Consider the following 17,839-nt stretch of genomic DNA (forward strand, 5'->3'; position numbering starts at 1 on the left):
CTGCTGGACTTCTTTTGATATTGGTTGTGAAGCCATACACTGAACCTCGCTGCTGGCCACGCTTTAAGCAATGCTTCAATGCTAAACATGCAAGTTAATACCCCTGACCTCTCCTGTAGGCGTACACGGGCACAACAAGTGCCTCTTTATTATTTTGTAAATACCAAAAAAAAAGAAGCAGCTAGATGGGGAATGCAGCATTAGTAGAAGGGGAGGCCTGCAGCTTCGTAGTGTTTGATTTGCAGCTTTACTATGGTTATCTTGCTTCTTTGTATATTTGAATGTGATCAGCAGTCAGGAATGTCACACCTGATGCCGGTATAAAAGATTCCCCCCCCCCTTTTTTTTTAATATAGATTTTTTTTTTTTTTTTTGCTTGTTGCTGTTAGTTAAGGCTCAGAGGGCAATGAAAAAAAGCAATCTCTAAGGGGAGGACTTTGTCCTGGAAGGCATTTCCAGCCCCCTTTTGCAAGACTTTACAATGTAACGGGTGATACCTGCTACAGTATGGTAGCTTATAACATTTGCAACTATAATGTGCCAGTAAACATTTTTACTGAAGAAATCTGTGTGTGTTTTTCTTTCATGAACTTGGTCAGTGTAAGCTACATATACATGCACTCCATTTCCTAGATAAGGCTGTCAACTAAAGGGACTGTACGTTTAGATTAATGTTACACAATGAGTGTTATTTATTAGAATTTAAATATAGATGTATATTAGGCCAGAAATAAATTTAACCCAGACCTAGTTGAAACCATGAGATGCTTTGAAATAGCATTTGAGCAATTATTTGAGAAAGGACATTTCCTACAAGCCAATTCTAGCAACTCAATTATTACATCATTTTGTAATTTGACGATTGCACTATGATAGCTTTGTTTGTATTATAAAACTAGTGAAGGAACATGGCCTCTCGTTGACCTTCGTGGGGTTGCATAAAATGCCCCAATTATGAGAGTATAATATAACCGTTAGCATTGTTCGATCTCACTAAAACGTAAGTCGCAGTGGACAAAACATTTCATTTAAGACTTAAAGTTTATCTTTTTTCTTGAACTACGCAGATAAATTTTATGAGCTTTTAAGGACCCATGAATGTCTCCCGGTTTGACGTTTTCACTACAATGTGCATTTTTGCGCAATCTCCATTTGTTTATTTATCCATCTATCTGGCTATCCACCGGAAGTTCTAACCTGCCCATCACACCATTGACCCCGCCCCAATCAGTGGACTCACCTGTCTTTATTAATGGCTGTTCTGGCTGCACGGCTCTGCTCCAGGCCTCCGTCGACGCCCGTGGATAAGTAGCTGCAGCGGCCGTGCATGAGACCTCTGTCTTCGGCTGTGACCATGGCCAGGACTGGGTTCTGCGACACCAAGCCTCTGCTGGACTTACACAAGAAGGTTTGCTCGGTGTGCTCCAGAGACCCAGTCTTAAAAATATGTGATATACTTCTAAAATCAACTGCTAAAATGAAGCATGGAAATTTCTTCAGTTTCCATGCTTCATTTCTTTTCTGCCTTAAACCTTGGTGTGCTTGCTCAAATGCAGTGAGAATTTGGGCAAGCTGATGGAGAAATGAAAAAGAAAAAGTAACCTTTACCTCATTAATCACATTCCTTTGTTATTGCACCCCGTTATCATCTCACAGCAACATAATTAGATGAGTCTGAAACTTTGTTTACTGCACTGCAGTCACCTTTCTCAAAGTCTGTTAGTTTCTGTTATTAGACTGATTGTGTTCACCTGCCATGAGTCCATGTGGCTATAACAGGACCTTGATGTGAGACACACTTTTTGAACAAATCATTGCAGAGATATACTGTCAGCAGATTGTCTCACAAACTGTACTGGGGGGGAGAAATGCTTAGGCATTCAATTTTAATGTCAGAATCAGAAAGTGTGAGTCAGTTACCGTCTGTGATCCCTCCAGGCGGATGAAAGGCGAGCCCCACTAAGAACCTGGGCTAATGCCTCTGGGCCTATAGATCGCTGGCAGCCTGTAGAAGCAGACGAGTCCAGGATAAACTTGCTTAAAATGGAACCAGAACGCAGATGGGTATGCTTTTTGTCTCCCAACACTAAAATGACTTCATGTACTTAAAGTGACTTAATGTATTCTTTTGCCAGCTAAGTATAGAATAGTTGCAGGAAATCTGTGTGGATGTAAAGTTCCTCTCCTTTGGAGTAATAAGTCTGGGTTAGAATTGGTGCTTTTATTTTCCTTGCCATGATCATAAGAATTGCAAATTGAGCAGCATTTTGCAATGATCAAATGTGTTCTCTGCAGGAAAGGAGGCTGTCCTTGCAAACCAGTGATGGCATCATCATGGGGTTTCATGAGGACAGTAGGGCATGGTCACCTGGTAAATTAATTGGTATGTTTTGTTTTGAAAGATCAGAGCCATAAAACCATGTGGTGCCAACATATAGGATGAATGGTTAATAAAATTGAATTGTCACTGCTCATAAGAGGGAATATCGTTTTAAACCTGCTCAAAGTTTATAAACTTGTGCTTCTCTTGCTGTCCTGTATAGCAGAAGGGTGTGTAGAAGATCCTGTGCTGCTTTATCCTTGTGGCCTGCAGGGTCTTCCTAGCCTACAAGTGCTGGTTCCTAGTTTGTTGCGCCATGAAATAGAGAAGGCATTCGAGAAATTAGATGTCACATGGGACCGGACATATGCCTGGGAGATGTTTCTAGACATGATGGTGAGACACCATTAAACCCCTTCATGTCTCATCTGAGTTAACCTTGTCTTTCAAGCGGGCTGTGTGCACAGGTCACTTGTAATGTGACTTCACACACTTATTATTGCACTCTCATCCTTTATTTTTTAATGTGCCTTTTGTCTTCTATTTTCATCCTTTAGCGAACCCAAACACAGAACTCTCTTCCCAGTGCAGACCTCCCCAGGTATTTTACTGATGCCACTCGAGGTATTCTGGTGGATTGGCTCATTCAGGTTCATGTAAGTGCCCTTTAAAGTAGATTAATTTTTAGCTAATCAAAGACTGTATCCCTTTGTTGGGTTGTTTGTAAAAAGTTAAACGGGTAATGGGCACACAGGACACGCATGAAAACACATCATCAAAGTAAGTGGATAATGTTGGGTTAATCTATATCTAAAAAACTATGAGCATCCATATTGTAAGTTGTAAATATGTAAATGGTGTTATTTATATACAGTTCAGGTTATTGCACATAGAATTTGGTATTGCACAGTGGTGGTTTATAGAGGGAAATGGGGAAAGTTGGGGGGCGGGGGTGGGACTGCGTTATCGGTGCGTGTAGAAGTTGAAGAAAACTGTTTTTGAGTCTGTGGGTCTTTGTGCAGATGCATCTTTAGCGTTTCCCTGAGGGAAGCAGGCTTCATACAGCTTGCTCGCATTAGCTGATAAACCTGCACTTCATGTTCAACTCCAAAAAAGCCAAGATAGAAATATGTGAAAAGCTAAACAGCAATGCTTTTAAAATGGTAGTGTACAACTCAATGGATGGCATCACTGTGGTTATGTATGTACATCTTCCATATAGAGTATGAAGGTCCTGTTTTGTTTTTTTCCCAGGAAATTATGCACTTTCAAGATGAGACCCTTTATCTGGCTATACACCTCCTCAACCGCTCACTGCGACTAATCAAGGTGACCACAGCCAATCTGCAGCTCCTTGGCATGGTTTGTCTCTTCATTGCTGCCAAGAAAGAAGAGTGTCTTCTCCCTGAGGTATGCTGCCTCAGCACTCCATGTCTGAACAGATACAGCATCCTTGGATCTCTAAATAAGCCGTGAGCATGTTCAATACAGTGTAATTTGGCATGCCTTCATAAATATATTTTATGTCCTCTTGTTTTTTGTGATTAATTGGCCAGCCTATTCATCTGGCCTGAAGCTCACATAGAATCTGGGTGGTTTTTTTTGTTTTTGTTTGTTTGTTTGTTTGTGTAAGAGAAAGGTGAAAACAAATTACCTAAAGATGATACCCTACCCAAAAACATAGATGACCTGAAAGCGGCTATCAAAGCAGCTTGGCTTCAGTACCAATTCAGCAGTGTCACAAGCTGATCACCCACATGCCATCCAGCACTGATGCATTAGTTTGTGCTAAATAATCCTTATCGAAGTGCTGAGTGTATAAACATACTCTTCAGAAGCTCAACTTTTTTTTTTAATTCTTTTTTTGGTATTCATCTTAAGAAATATTATTTTGAGATACTGGAATTCAGATTTTTCACGAGCTATATGCTATAACAATAAAAAGGAAAAGTGTATGAAATATTTCACATTTTGTAATGAATATATGAAAGTTTACCTTTTGAGTTGAATACAAAAAAAACCATTCACCTTATGATCTTTTGAGATTCGCTACTATTTTTAATCTTTCAAGTTAAGACAACAAACTTTTTTTCTAAAGCTGTTCTATCTTGTGGTGATTGCTCCAGGTGTCTGGACTCTGCTCCCTGATGGATCACACCTATACTAAGCATCAGTTTCTGCGAATGGAACGCAAAGTCCTCTCTGGCCTCAAGTTTGAGCTATCCTACTCTCCACCTCTTCATTTCCTGCTTATTTTTGCCTCCGTTGCTCACTGCAGTGCCATGGTAGATGGACAACATTTTTGTCAAGATGTTTTGTGCACATTGATCAGAAAGATCCAGTGTCACCCCATCCTGTTATTTGTGGCACTAGGTGGTGTGGATGGCTCGTTATCTGCTGGAGTTGTCGCTCCTGGAGGGCCACTGTGTGGTGTTTCTGCCCGCTCAGCTTGCTGGAGCCGCACTCTGTTTGGCCCGCCAAGTTGTGCAGGAGCCTACAACACCAGAGGGAGAGGCTGCCTGGTGTTTAGTCTCCAGCATTCATGTTGGCAGGTCAGCAACACATTTATTCATCACAAATTAATTGGTTACCACATTTACATCTATACAAAGCTTTGTTACTTTCGTAGTGGTTAGTTTAATGTCTTTGCTGCTTTTCTTTCTTTCTTCCTTTCTTTCTTTCTTTTCAGTGAAGCGACTCTCATGAAGATCATGCATATTCTAGCCAGTGCTGCTGCCAAGGCTCACACCTGTGCTACTTTTCTTAAATTTTCATCTCCAGAAACCATGCATGTCAGTAGACACCCAGGACTGAAAAATGCCTCCAGTCTACTGGGTGTATGCAGTTGACATACCTGATTTGAAACAACTTAATTACATTCTTGAGCTTCAAAGGTGCTAAACTTGTACAAACTAGTTTAAACTAGTTATACTACACTAGTATAACTCAAGAATGTTATTCCTTTGACAAAAAGCTTCCAACCAAAGCAGTATCATCTTGACTATGGATCATGAAGTGTTGACATGTAATTGGGTAAAGAAACAAGTAAGATTTGTTGCCAGACACATGTACTGACCAACTTTGCAGCACACCTGTTTTATGAACTTATCTTGTAGCTGATTTAAAAAATATATATTTGAACTGTATTGATGTTTCCTTGTCTTGCCATTTTGTGGAGAGGATGTGGTCTGAATGCCAAGTTATTTGAGAAAGTTTTAATGTAAAAAAAAAATAAAGTGTCTGGTGCTGAGTATTGACATCCGGCCTATTCATTTTTGTATAAATGTGGAATACATTTAAGTCCAGTGGCACCTGGAATGTGTTTCTATTCAATGGCACAGGAATGTTTAATAAAAGTGTAAAAGTCTGAAGCCACCTCTAATTTCTTTATATTTTGCTAGAAAAAGTGGAAATGGGTGCAGAGACGTATCGAGCCATGTGCCAATGTACAGGAAACTGGAACTTGTCTGTCAATATTTGCTTTTACCACATTTATTCTTAAACACAACCTAAACACTCTTAATTTCTTTGAGTCTTCAGGAATAGTTTATTGACGGATATGCAGCGATCTTTGGATATTGGTTGTCTTTTTGTTCTGTCAAGATGATCCCAAACTCTAGGAAGACCAAAACAAACCAACACACACAATGGAACACTATCAATGCTTTCACTGCATTAGCAGAGTGTTTGGGATCATCTGACCTAGGTACTCTGGGTTCATTATTCCATAAATTACACACTTACTTTTGAATCATCCTGACTACATCTGTGTATATATGAATGACCATTTAAGCCAAGAATGTTTAATTTGCATGTATCACTCTATAGAACTGGTTACTAATGTTCAATGCAGTGTAATTTGGCATGCCTTAGCCTTTCTTCCTGTTTCCCTTCCTTAACAATGTCTTCTTCACAGCCACCCTACCCCTGAGACCATTTTTGATGAGGACTCGATGAAGCGAGTACATTGATAAACAGAGTTGCTTCTTTAGGAATCACCTTGTTGGTGGAAAAAAATTCTTATACCAGTCAAAATCATGTTATCTTTGGCATTTTCATCAATTTAACTACAGAAATTGCTTTTGCAAAAGGCTTCCAGTAACTAAGTGAACAGAGATGGAAATTCGGCCCTTTGTTATCATCCATCGCGTAAGTGAGGTGCGTTTTTTATGCTTAAAGGATTCATATCTCAGTCTTAAACATTTTTTACTTTAAGTTTCCCACATTCGTTTATTCTTTCCCACTTTAACGTTTAGACAAGTGTCACCTTTCGCAAATATGTCTTTTGACCCTCTTGGTTTCCTGCGCAAGCGCTGCCTTCCTGCGCACGTGTTTCCTATGATTGGCTCTTGGAGTTGTGTCACGGACCTTAGCTGAAGGAGAGAGCTCGTTTCGTGTGTGTGTGTGGTAGGTGGTCCAACAGGCAGCTGTGGGTTCAGTTAAGGTAAAACAGGCCGAACACACGTTTGTGTCTCCGCTGGGCTGTCCTCCCACCGTGTTGTTCATACTTAAAGGATCGAGTGACAGCGTGCGGACACTGGTTATGGTTTTTTTTTTTCACTTTTTCGGATCGTTTCTGGGATCGGCGACGTCAAGCTAGGAAAAATTTAGCCACTGTAATTTCAAAACAAAAGCGTCGCAGTTTGTCCGGTTGGATAAAAGTACAGGTAAGTAGTGACGGAAGAACCTAAAGTAAACAAACAACTATATATTGCACTGAGTAGTGTATAAAATATGTGATACTATTCACAGAACCGCGTCTTTTTACTTTTTTTTTTTTTCTTTTTAAGCTGTGCGTTTTATTTTGAAATTTATCGCATATGGTGTTCAACTTAAACAGTTTGATGGACGTTGCCTAATTTCAAACCGTTTTAACCCTAGTTTTTTAAAAACCGCAAATTTGACAAAGCACATATAATAAAATATACATACTGGATATACAACAGCTATAACATTTGAGCGTTTATGGACAGTATTAAAAAAAGCAGAGAATCTAGAAAACAAGCCTTAGAATGGTATAATTGGCTGTTTTACGTACAAAGGTTTTACGTTTAGCTTATGTCAACAGATAATCTACACACAGTGTTTATACTGCTACCACCGTGGATACTAAATGTCTTTTTTTATGTTTTTGTTTGTGTGAGAGGAAGTGTATGTAAGAAGAGGGCCGGACTTAAAGTTGGGTATTACATAACACGGGGGGTGGGGGGAAGTGTGGTGTTGTTTAGCTGACAGCGGGCTGTGGTGCCTTCATGGAACCAGCCCGATAATATCATAAATGCTGTGATGATGTCATCAGTCAAGCCCACCCGATTGGTAGGATAATATCTTTAAATTCTTAAAGAGCAGCCATTAAAGTTAAGTCCTTCAACTGCACAACCATGCATGCTGCTGTAGTTAAATCGTTATCATCTTAACTCATCTTTGAGACAGAGAAATCACAGTAGAGAGCACAGAGGGATAATATCAGATTGTAGCTACAGTTTGTGGGCAACATGAGGAGTTCTGTGCATTACAGCCTAATTGTGAGTCATTTTAGTATCTTCATTAAAGCAGAGCTTTATCATGTCAGTTTATTTATATCGGTGCCTGCGTTGTACAGTATAAATTGATATGATTACTTGTTTTTCGTCCTTTACGTTTTGTTTTACAGAACATAATGCAAGGTGACATGCTTGGGGCAATTTAGAAATGGTGCTGGCACATAGTTTTTCCCAGCTGAGTGACTGCCTGCAGCACATGAAGCAGAGTACACATCACAGCTGAGCAGACAGTGGTGTGGGGTCAAGTAGGTAAGCTGCAAACGTGTGGGTGAAATGTGTTGTTGGAAAGTTAGAAAACCAGAAACCCATTTTTCTTTAACTTCCTAATATAATTATATGTATTTGTATGCTGATACATGGTACAGTTGAGTCCTAATTGAATAACAAGATCAGATATTTTGGTCATGCTGGTATGTAATTCTGTTGTCTTTCCTATAATCTTGAACTATTGTTTACACATATACTGCCATGTCAGCAATTGTCTTTCAAACAAACTTATTTTTATTTATTTAGCAAAGATCCATCAACTAACATTTATGTCTGTTTGCTGGCATTTCTCAAAGGCCTTTGGCAGAAATTTTGGTTGTTTGCACCATGGAGTACTGTGGTGCAAACAACAGTACTTTTTTTGTAGAATAACTCCAAAGGCATTGGGCTTTATACAATTAGGTCAGCAATTTACCGGGTAAAGAATTTTTTGTAATTTTCCCACTGTAGAAGTTTCTTATAAATCAAACTGTCAATATGTTGTTGGAGTAAGCTGAAGGCATGCAAAAATTAAATGCAATTTGCATTTACTATTTAGGAATTACAACTATTACAAGAGACTTACAAATAATTTGACAATTTTAAATATAAGAATTGTTATTTGTGTTATTTATTTACCAAAGTCCTTCACACTAAATGACTACCTGAAGTCTAGAACCCGTGGACGTCACCAAATGCTGTTTTTCCTTCATTGAGATGCTCTTCCAGGCCTTTACTGCAGCCATTTTCACCCACTGCTTGTTTGGGGGCCTTTCTGTATTCAGTTTTGCATTAAATGATCGAACATTGCTTTGTTGAGTTGAGCTCAAGCAACAGACTTGGCTATTGAAGAAAATATTTCTTTGCCATTAGAAACTGTTGAGTTGCTTTTGCAGTAGGTTTTGGGTATCCATTTGCATTATGAGGTGCAGAATCTGGACAGACGTTTCCTCTTGCCTCTTCTATCAGCAAACATCTCATCAAGAAATCCTAGTGACCTAGTTCCACTGGAATAATACTCTCTCCACCATATTTGACAGATGATGTAGTATGCTTTGGTTCATGGACTGTTTTTGTCTTTGAGAATACTTTTCTCAACATTGTGGTGCAGACTAACTTTGGTATATTCTTGTAAAGTCTTATCTGGTTTTCCTGTTCTTGAGTGTAATCAGCTCTGTATTTCCATTCTTAAATGTGTCTTTTGATTGTTACCTTGACAATGATTGCCTCACCTATTTCCTATGTTCTTCACCTGGTTAGCTGTTGTCAAGTTCCTATCAACCAAGGAAATAATGTCATCATGGTCTTTAGTCATCTTCTTTTAGCCTTAGTCGTCTTCAATTCAATTCAATTCAATTTTATTTATATAGCGCCAAATCACAACAAAAGTCGCCTCAAGGCGCTTCATAGATACAGAGAAAAAACCAACAATCATATGACCCCCTATGAGCAAGCACTTTGGTGACAGTGGGAAGGAAAAACTCCCTTTTAACAGGAAGAAACCTCCGGCAGAACCAGGCTCAGGGAGGGGCGGCCATCTGCGGCGACCGGTTGGGGTTAGAGAAGGAAGACAGGATAAAAGACATGCTGTGGAAGAGAGACAGAGGTTAATAACAGATATGATTCAATGCAGAGAGGTCTATTAACACATAGTGAGTGAGAAAGGTGACTGGAAAGGAAAAACTCAATGCATCATGGGAATCCCCAGCAGCCTACGTCTATTGCAGCATAAATAAGGAAGGATTCAGGGTCACCTGGTCCAGCCCTAACTATATGCTTTAGCAAAAAGGAAAGTTTTAAGCCTAATCTTGAAAGTAGAGATAGTGTCTGTCTCCCGAATCCAAACTGGAAGCTGGTTCCACAGAAGAGGGGCCTGAAAACTGAAGGCTCTCCCTCCCATTCTACTTTTAAATACTCTAGGAACGACAAGTAGGCCTGCAGTGCGAGAGCGAAGTGCTCTAATATGGTGATATGGTACTACAAGGTCATTAAGATAAGATGGGGCCTGATTATTTAAGACTTTGTATGTGAGGAGCAGGATTTTGAATTCAATTCTGGATTTAACAGGAAGCCAATAAAGGGAAGCCAAAACAGGAGAAATATGCTCTCTCTTTCTAGTCCCTGTCAGTACTCTTGCTGCAGCATTTTGGATTAGCTGAAGGCTTTTCAGGGAGTTTTTAGGACATCCTGATAATAATGAATTGCAGTAGTCCAGCCTGGAAGTAATAAATGCATGAACTGGTTTTTCAGCGTCACTCTGATACAGGATATTTCTAACTTTAGAGATGTTGCGCAAATGGAAGAACGCAGTCTTACATATTTGTTTAATATGTGCGTTGAAGGACATATCCTGGTCAAAAATGACTCCAAGGTTCCTCACAGCGTTACTGGAGGCCAAGGTAATGTCATCCAGAGTAAGAATCTGGTTAGATACCATATTTCTAAGATTTTCAGGGCAGAGTACAATAACCTCAGTTTTATCTGAATTAAGAAGCAGAAAGTTAGCGGCCATCCAGGTCTTTATGTCTTTAAGACATTCCTGCAGTTTAACTAATTGGTGTGTGTTATCTGGCTTCATAGATAGATAGAGCTGGGTGTCATCTGCATAGAAGTGAAAATTTATGCTATGTCTTCTAATGATGCTGCCTAGGGGAAGCATGTATAATGTAAACAGTATTGGTCCTAGCACTGAACCCTGTGGAACTCCATAATTAACCTCAGTGTGTGAAGAGGACTCTCCATTTACATCTACAAATTGGAGTCAATTGACCCTGTGCACGAGAAAAGGCTAACTTCCTGGTTTGAGACCGGATGTGGGGTTGTACATTTCCGGTAGCTTTACTTTGCGGTCAATCACTACTGCGAAGATATACTCCAAAATCATGTCCAAAACTCGAAAACGGAAAGATTGCGTTAAGTTACAAAGAGCAGAAGGTGGGAACACTCACCACTGCTGTGTCATAAAAAATCTAATGATCAATTTTGATGTTTAAAGAGTTTAGATCGATCAGTTGTTTACATCACTCAACACAAGCAGAACTGCATTACTGCATGCAGAAGACACATCGTCCACATTCAGAAGCACATTTCTGTATAGTGACTGCTCTTATCATTTAAACAGGCAAATGTTCAGCATTCAAACTACAGGTGAAGAATAGTCAAACCAGATGTTTCCCCCGTTATATCATATCAGCTAGTCAAGTACACACCTACACAGCATGTTAACAAACCGTGAAAAAAGCCACACAAAAAATGAATGATTGCTGGTAACGGTTTCTATACATTAGTATTTACAAAGGGTATGTTGTGACTTACCTTCAAAATTACAGCGGTCCCTCACTATAACATGGTTCACATTTCAACTCGCTGTTTCGCAGATATTTTTAGTGCAAGTTTGCATGCTTATTTTACATCACATTGTGTCCTGCGTCCTGATCGCTGCAGACAATCTCCTCCCTGACGTCTCTCCTGTACAGTACAGAATCGCTGCATCGATCGCTAGCAGTGTGACTCTGAAGTGCAGTGCTGTATGTCCACGAAACATTTTGCACCATCAAAAAATAAAATTGGCTACTTGATTTCACCTATCGCTGGTTATTTTTAGAACATAACACCCGCGATAAACGAGGGACAGCTGAGAAATATAACATTTGAATCCCTTTTCTCTTTTGCCCTGGGGCGCGGGGGAAAAATATCGACAAGTCGATGAACATCATTTACAGATATATTGGGTAAATGCCCAAGACATCTATAGAAATGTAAATCGCCGCTTGATTCATTCATTTGCTTAACTTGTTTTGGACCGTAAACAAGGCGCGAATAGGACACCGGAAACAAAGCTCCCCACAGGAGTTTCCGCACCGGAAGTAGCATATGCTAACGTGCACATAGTCAATTAGATAGATATGATACAAACCACTGCAGCACAGTACCTGTAATACCTACAGCATGTTCTAATCGCTCTAATAGGATATTATGATCAGCTGTATCGAATGCTGCACTAAGGTCTAGCAGGACAAGCACAGAGATGAGTCCACTGTCAGAGGCCATAAGAAGATCATTTGTAACCTTCACTAAAGCTGTTTCTGTGCTGTGATGAGCTCTGAAACCTGGCTGAAACTCTTCAAATAAGCCATTCCTCTGCAGATGATCAGTTAGCTGTTTGACAACTACTCTTTCAAGGATTTTTGATATGAAAGGAAGGTTGGAGATTGGCCTATAATTAGCTAAGACTGCTGGGTCTAGAGATGCTTTTTGAGTAAAGGTTTAACTACAGCCAGCTTGAAGGCCTGAGGTACATAGCCGATTATTAGAGATAGGTTGATCATATTTAAGATCGAAGAATTAATTAATGGCAGGACTTCTTTGAGCAGTTTTGTAGGAATGGGGTCTAAAAGACACGTTGATGGTTTGGAGGAAGTAATTATTGAATTAATTATTAATTATTTATCCTCTAAACTTGTGACACGCCATTTCCTCTCCAGCTTACGAGTTATCTGCTTTAGGCTCTGTGTTTGAGAATTATACCACGGAGTCAGGTACTTCTGATTTGAGACCTTAGTTTTCACAGGAGCTACAGTATCCAGAGTCGTACGTAGTGAGGAGGTAAAATTATTAACAAGACATTCGGCCTCTGTTGGGGTAGCGTTCAGATCTGCTCTATGTTGGTACAGGGCATTGAAGATGATAACAGTGGGTGGATTATATTCTTAAACTTTGTTACAGCGCTTTCAGAAAGACATCTACTTTGATAAAGTCTACTTTCCACTGCTGTGTAATCAATTATTGTAAATATAAATGTTATCAGGAAATGATCAGACAGGAGAGGGTTTTCAGGAAACACTGACCTGTGCAAGAATCTACCAAATTGTTGGTAAACATTGTATGCTATCCTTCTAATAGTTTTTTTTTTTTTTAAATTTGATTTAATTTTTTCCAGCCTCACTTGCAACACTCTCTCTTTGGACCTTCATTCCAGTGAAAGGACACCCTGTGAAAAACAGCAATTAACCATGGATTTGTTTATCTGTTTAATTTCTCAAGGAAAAAAAAACACAGGGCTGGGACGCACCTGGCATCAGGGATTTGTCCAATTACTTCTGAGCCTCTGAATCTGAATTTGTGCAACATTTTTGTTAAAGTTGAGAGTATGTGCTTCAATCACACTTTGATTGTTTAAAATCCAGTTTTGTGATTTTTTTTTTTTTTAAATGATTACTTAATTAATTAAAAAAACATATGGGCATGTACATGGCTTAATAGAGTCCTAAATATATGTCAAGATCTGGTTTATGGTTAGGACTTAAAAAGTATCTGTCTAACTGTGTCTTAGTGAGTGATGTTAGGACCATCTGTTCAACACTGTGGTTAATGTTGCTGTCTAAGGAATTTTAACCATACATCAACTGAAACAGAGTATTACATTTTAAAAATTAAACTGAAACAGTTACCCTCCTATAGTATGAAGTATGAGGATATTGCTGTTTATTTGTGGATTATATGTATGGTAAACCTGTTTAGGGTTACTATTTCCTACATCTTAGCACAGAGGAGCTATCTAAATTTCTCTGATTTTCTTGATAGGCTCCAGTATGCCAAAGGAACAGCCTCCATTGGATCAGCACAGCCCTTGTGCTGCACCAAGCAAGAAAGTTAAAGATAAGAGCAACAATACAGCTCTACTGGCTATACGTGACATTAAAGACAAAGATGACTCAAGCAGGAGGGGCTCCCACTGCAGCTCCGAGAAGGACTCTGGCTTCTCTGGTGAGTCCAAGCCGATATAGCGAACGCTTCATATTTTATTTCATAGGTTTCACCATGCTTTTTTGATTTATATACAAGCCAGTGCAAGCATTGATACCTTCACTTCAACTTTGCTGGAATAATGTCTAAAGCATCTCCTTGAATTCAAAGTGAAAAGGTTATTACAAATATATAGTTTTAGCTTTTGGGGTTAGATTTTCATCTATGTGACATTCCTAAGGGACACGGTGAAAGTTGAAAATCATAATGCAATAAGTATTGTTGGACGTTCTTGTGTGGCTTGAGTCATTTAAGAGCATCTAATGCACTTTTTTTTTATTTCAAATACAAATAAGAAAATAAATAAAACAGAAATACGAACACTGTGTTACTGATACCACAAAAGAAGTGTTGACTGTAGGAAAGCATGCATGTCGCTCCTGTCTTCCCTTTTGTGAGAATAAAGCAAATGTTTGCCTAGTTTGATTTGGTACTGCCTGATAAGGTAGTGAGGGGAAGAAAAAACATCTCTCTGCTGCTTTGTGTCACAAAAAGTTCAACTATCCTCTTGAATGTGGTGTTCAGCTGTTAGCATTTCTTCCTGTAATAACTTTTCTGCAGATGGTTCAGACTGGCAACAGGCAGATGTGGAGGACCAGAAGAGAAACAAAAGCCAGTTCAGAGCCAGTGAACATGCAGAAACGTCACAAAACCAAGAACGTATGCAAAGGAATCTTGGAAAGCATTCTGTTATGCCTGATGGTCATGACCAGCCACCTGTTTACATGATCAAGAACACGATGCTTAACCAGGTAAAGAAGGATACAACCAACACAGGATAGTCTTTCAGAAAGAAAAATAATGTTCACATCAGATGTACTGTGGAGCTCCTCACCAGTGTGTCATATTGACTTTTCTCTTCCTGTTTTGTTTCAGCAGTCAGATGTGACCCAGAAAAGAGGCCAGCTTCTCTGGAGAAACAGCGTCACTGACATCAACCATTCCGGTTCTCGTCAAATAATCCTTCTCCAGCAACCAGGATTGTTGCCTGCTACCTTCCAGCTATCAAAGCCCTTGTCCCGAAAGTTTAATGTCTCAGAAAGGAAAATACCTGGTTCCTACTTACCCATTCTGAACTCCTACCCACGCATAGCGCCACATCCCAGCAAGAAACCACCGGATAAATATTCGATCCACGAATCCCGGAGTCTCAGCAAGAGGGTGTGCTCAGAACAAAAGAGTGATGGCCCGTCTGTGACCCGAAATCTGCCAGAGCAGCACCTTCATAAACAACCTAAGTTGGCACTCTCAGCGACTGGCATGCCGTGTTCTTCTCCACCCCAAGATCAACTGTCTGCCTCAAGTCCCACCCCTACTTCCATGAGCCAGAGATCCCCATCTGTATCCAGTCAGGACACCAGCTACTCGTTATTCACAACCAGTTCGGCTGGACTTAACAGAGATGCCACCACCAGTATTCGCCACCGACGTTTTCTCAACACAGTAAAAATCCTCAGACAGTCCGGTCTGCTGGACATTACATTGCGCACAAAGGAGTTGATGCGTCAGAGCAACGCCACAGAGCGGAACCTCTCCCAGCTGCGGCAGCACACAGAGCTGCTGTGCCAGGCTGCCAGCAACCCCAGCCTCAATCTAAATGGTATCACTATTTGGGAGCACCTCCATCAAGCTATGGCTGAGTCAGGAAATTATCCCAACCTTAAAATCCTGCAGAATATCCAAATCCCAACTGTGCCAGGTTCTGCCAGTCCATCAGAAAGGATTTCCAAAGGAGACACCAACAGGCCACAAGCTGCTGAGACCACACAAGCCCTGCCAACGTGCCTTCTCAGCACCATGCCAGAGCAACATTGTGCTGTACAACAACAGCCACAGTCAAAACAAGACAGGAAGCTCAAGGCCAGTGAGACATCCTTAGACAAAGCCAGCTTTACACCTCCTGACAGCTCTACTGGTTAGCCCAGTTGGCAGTGCCTTTTTGAAGGGTGAGTTTTAGTTGTGGACATTTAGTTTTATGAATATTTTAAACCCAGCGTTACAGGCGTCATGCAGAAAATCTCTGTAGGTTCATGGAAATCAAACAAAGACGTAGCTTTAGTCCTTACTGTGCATGTCACAGTTTTCGGACTTAACTAATGGCTTAATACACTTGAGTGCAATCAAAGACCAGATTCACCATCTGATGACAGATGATGGTACGATGTCTGCTTGAGATGCACTTAAAGAAGAGGAAAAAAACGTGTTTCCCTGGGAGAAGGGAAGGGGAGTGGCACTTCATGCAGTGGTGACATCTGCAGTATATATTATCAAGTTTGGTTGTTTTGCTGTTGTTTCAAACCAACCCCATTCAGGGAAAGATGAATAGAAACAGTTCTTTTATACCTGTATCACCAACATCAGTGTGATTATTCTGTGCCTTTGATAGCACAGCTGAAGCTAAAGACTCAAAATATAAACTGCACAACACTACACTGGACATGTGGATTTCTGTCCAATCTCTTTTCCACAAAGCCTTAAAGCTTTTTTTCTTTTCTTTTTTTTAAACAGGGGCACATTTACATCACAGGCTGTCATGCTGTTGTTGTTGGTTATAACAATTTTCTTTCTTTTACAAACACAGCACACATCTCATGATAATGGAAGCAATTCTGCAACAAGCTCTATGTATCCAGTCATACCACATCCTCTCATGTAGCTGCTTTATTTTTTTTACTTTGGTCTTACTTTTTTTTTTGATCAAGCCACTAATTGTTGTTTTTATATGGTCATTTGTTTTGCTTGTAGAAAACCACACTTTGGTTTATAAATGTAAAAATTTGAGTATAAATGTATGCTGTTGTTTTTGTTTTGTTTTTTTTAATGCATGGGGTATGTGCAAGATTATTCTCTCTTTCTGCATATGAACACATTTGTGAAACTTAAGGTGGATTTTAATGCTAGGTTTTGATAATTAAGCTATTTAAATAAAACAATATGGGAAAATGGTCTTTATTTCAGTGTGGAGCTTTTCAAGGTGAGTCTCATATTATTGTTGTGTTTTTGTGCCACATGTTTACTTTATGTTGAGTTATTCTAGCTGCTGCTATGGAAACTGACAGGGTGCTTCATGTGGTAGAAGTGCAGCACTGTCTCTGGTTCCTGAAAGCCATGGAAATAGTTTCCTTTCCATTTGCTGGATTGTGTGGATTGTAACCCTTGTCTACACTGTTCTTTTCCTAAAGAAATAACATGCTGACATATGAAAAATACACTATGTACAGAGGTTGTTGGAAAGAGTGAGCAATTTATACTATTGGTCCTTGATATTTAATCAAAGTATAGACCAGATGTGGCACCCCCTTCGATTATTTTACTCCTCTAGGGTCTAAGCACTGTACCAGAATGGGATTTTAGGCATATGCATGGCACTTTCATAAAGCTTAAAATGGTCTCTATGTGGCCTGAATGTTTTAGTTACTTAATCATTTACAAATTATATGAAAACGATATTTACCATCTTATCATAACACATGAAGTCTGTCTCTGTGTGTGATGATTTTTTTTTTTTTTTTTTTTTAATTTTGTTTTGACTGCCAGCTCCTACACAGTCTGGAGTTCAGCGATCATACTTGGCACACAGGAATGGCTTAGACTCCTTAAGGTTATTATCTATATTAAATGGGTGGTTGCTAGGCATCATACTAAAAATGGTTTTTATGGTAGTTTTATTGTAATGGAGAGAAAATATAGGCTGGATCCTATCGAAACCACCATTTGACGAGAGGCAGGCTACATCCTGAACAAGTCACCAGTCTGTTGCTGGGCTAACACAGAGAGACATGTAGGAGCTATTTAGAATCACCAGTTAACTTAACCCTACTAAAAGATAAAGTACAAGTAACCTAAATTGATTTGTATGTCCTCCATTTTGTGCGTGTGAGATGTGTGAGACATCTTCACGAGCTTGGGTCCTCTACCTCTACCT

General features: G+C 39.7%; 2 protein-coding genes across 2 annotated transcripts; both read left to right on the forward strand.

Moving 5' to 3' along the window:
• Window positions 1-1,354: 1,354 nt before the first annotated feature.
• On the forward strand, window positions 1,355-5,404 carry ccnp (cyclin P). Its single transcript, XM_087851441.1, has 9 exons — window positions 1,355-1,408; window positions 1,933-2,064; window positions 2,296-2,383; window positions 2,544-2,716; window positions 2,878-2,976; window positions 3,575-3,730; window positions 4,447-4,605; window positions 4,694-4,872; window positions 5,010-5,404. The coding sequence occupies exons 1-9, from the start codon at window positions 1,355-1,357 to the stop codon at window positions 5,167-5,169; spliced, it is 1,200 nt and encodes a 399-aa protein (XP_087707567.1). The 3' UTR covers window positions 5,170-5,404.
• Window positions 5,405-6,667: 1,263 nt separating this feature from the next.
• On the forward strand, window positions 6,668-17,382 carry si:ch211-132b12.7 (uncharacterized). Its single transcript, XM_006804677.3, has 5 exons — window positions 6,668-6,987; window positions 7,974-8,112; window positions 13,693-13,875; window positions 14,476-14,666; window positions 14,791-17,382. Exons 3-5 carry the CDS (start codon window positions 13,701-13,703, stop codon window positions 15,832-15,834), a joined length of 1,410 nt encoding a protein of 469 aa, XP_006804740.2. The 5' UTR covers window positions 6,668-6,987; window positions 7,974-8,112; window positions 13,693-13,700; the 3' UTR covers window positions 15,835-17,382.
• Window positions 17,383-17,839: the final 457 nt, after the last annotated feature.

This window comes from Neolamprologus brichardi, chromosome 14, assembly GCF_056152115.1.
Source record: "Neolamprologus brichardi isolate AB-2024 chromosome 14, ASM5615211v1, whole genome shotgun sequence".
Classification (NCBI taxonomy): domain Eukaryota; kingdom Metazoa; phylum Chordata; class Actinopteri; order Cichliformes; family Cichlidae; genus Neolamprologus; species Neolamprologus brichardi.

Coding starts and splice junctions, on each gene's coding strand:
- ccnp (XM_087851441.1), top strand. CDS start 1,355: ATGGCCAGGACTGGGTTCTGCGACACCAAGCCTCTGCTGGACTTACAC. Junction 1,409..1,932: donor TGCTGGACTTACACAAGAAG/GTTTGCTCGGTG, acceptor CGTCTGTGATCC/CTCCAGGCGGATGAAAGGCG. Junction 2,384..2,543: donor GTCACCTGGTAAATTAATTG/GTATGTTTTGTT, acceptor TGTCCTGTATAG/CAGAAGGGTGTGTAGAAGAT.
- si:ch211-132b12.7 (XM_006804677.3), top strand. CDS start 13,701: ATGCCAAAGGAACAGCCTCCATTGGATCAGCACAGCCCTTGTGCTGCA. Junction 13,876..14,475: donor GAAGGACTCTGGCTTCTCTG/GTGAGTCCAAGC, acceptor ACTTTTCTGCAG/ATGGTTCAGACTGGCAACAG. Junction 14,667..14,790: donor AGAACACGATGCTTAACCAG/GTAAAGAAGGAT, acceptor GTTTTGTTTCAG/CAGTCAGATGTGACCCAGAA.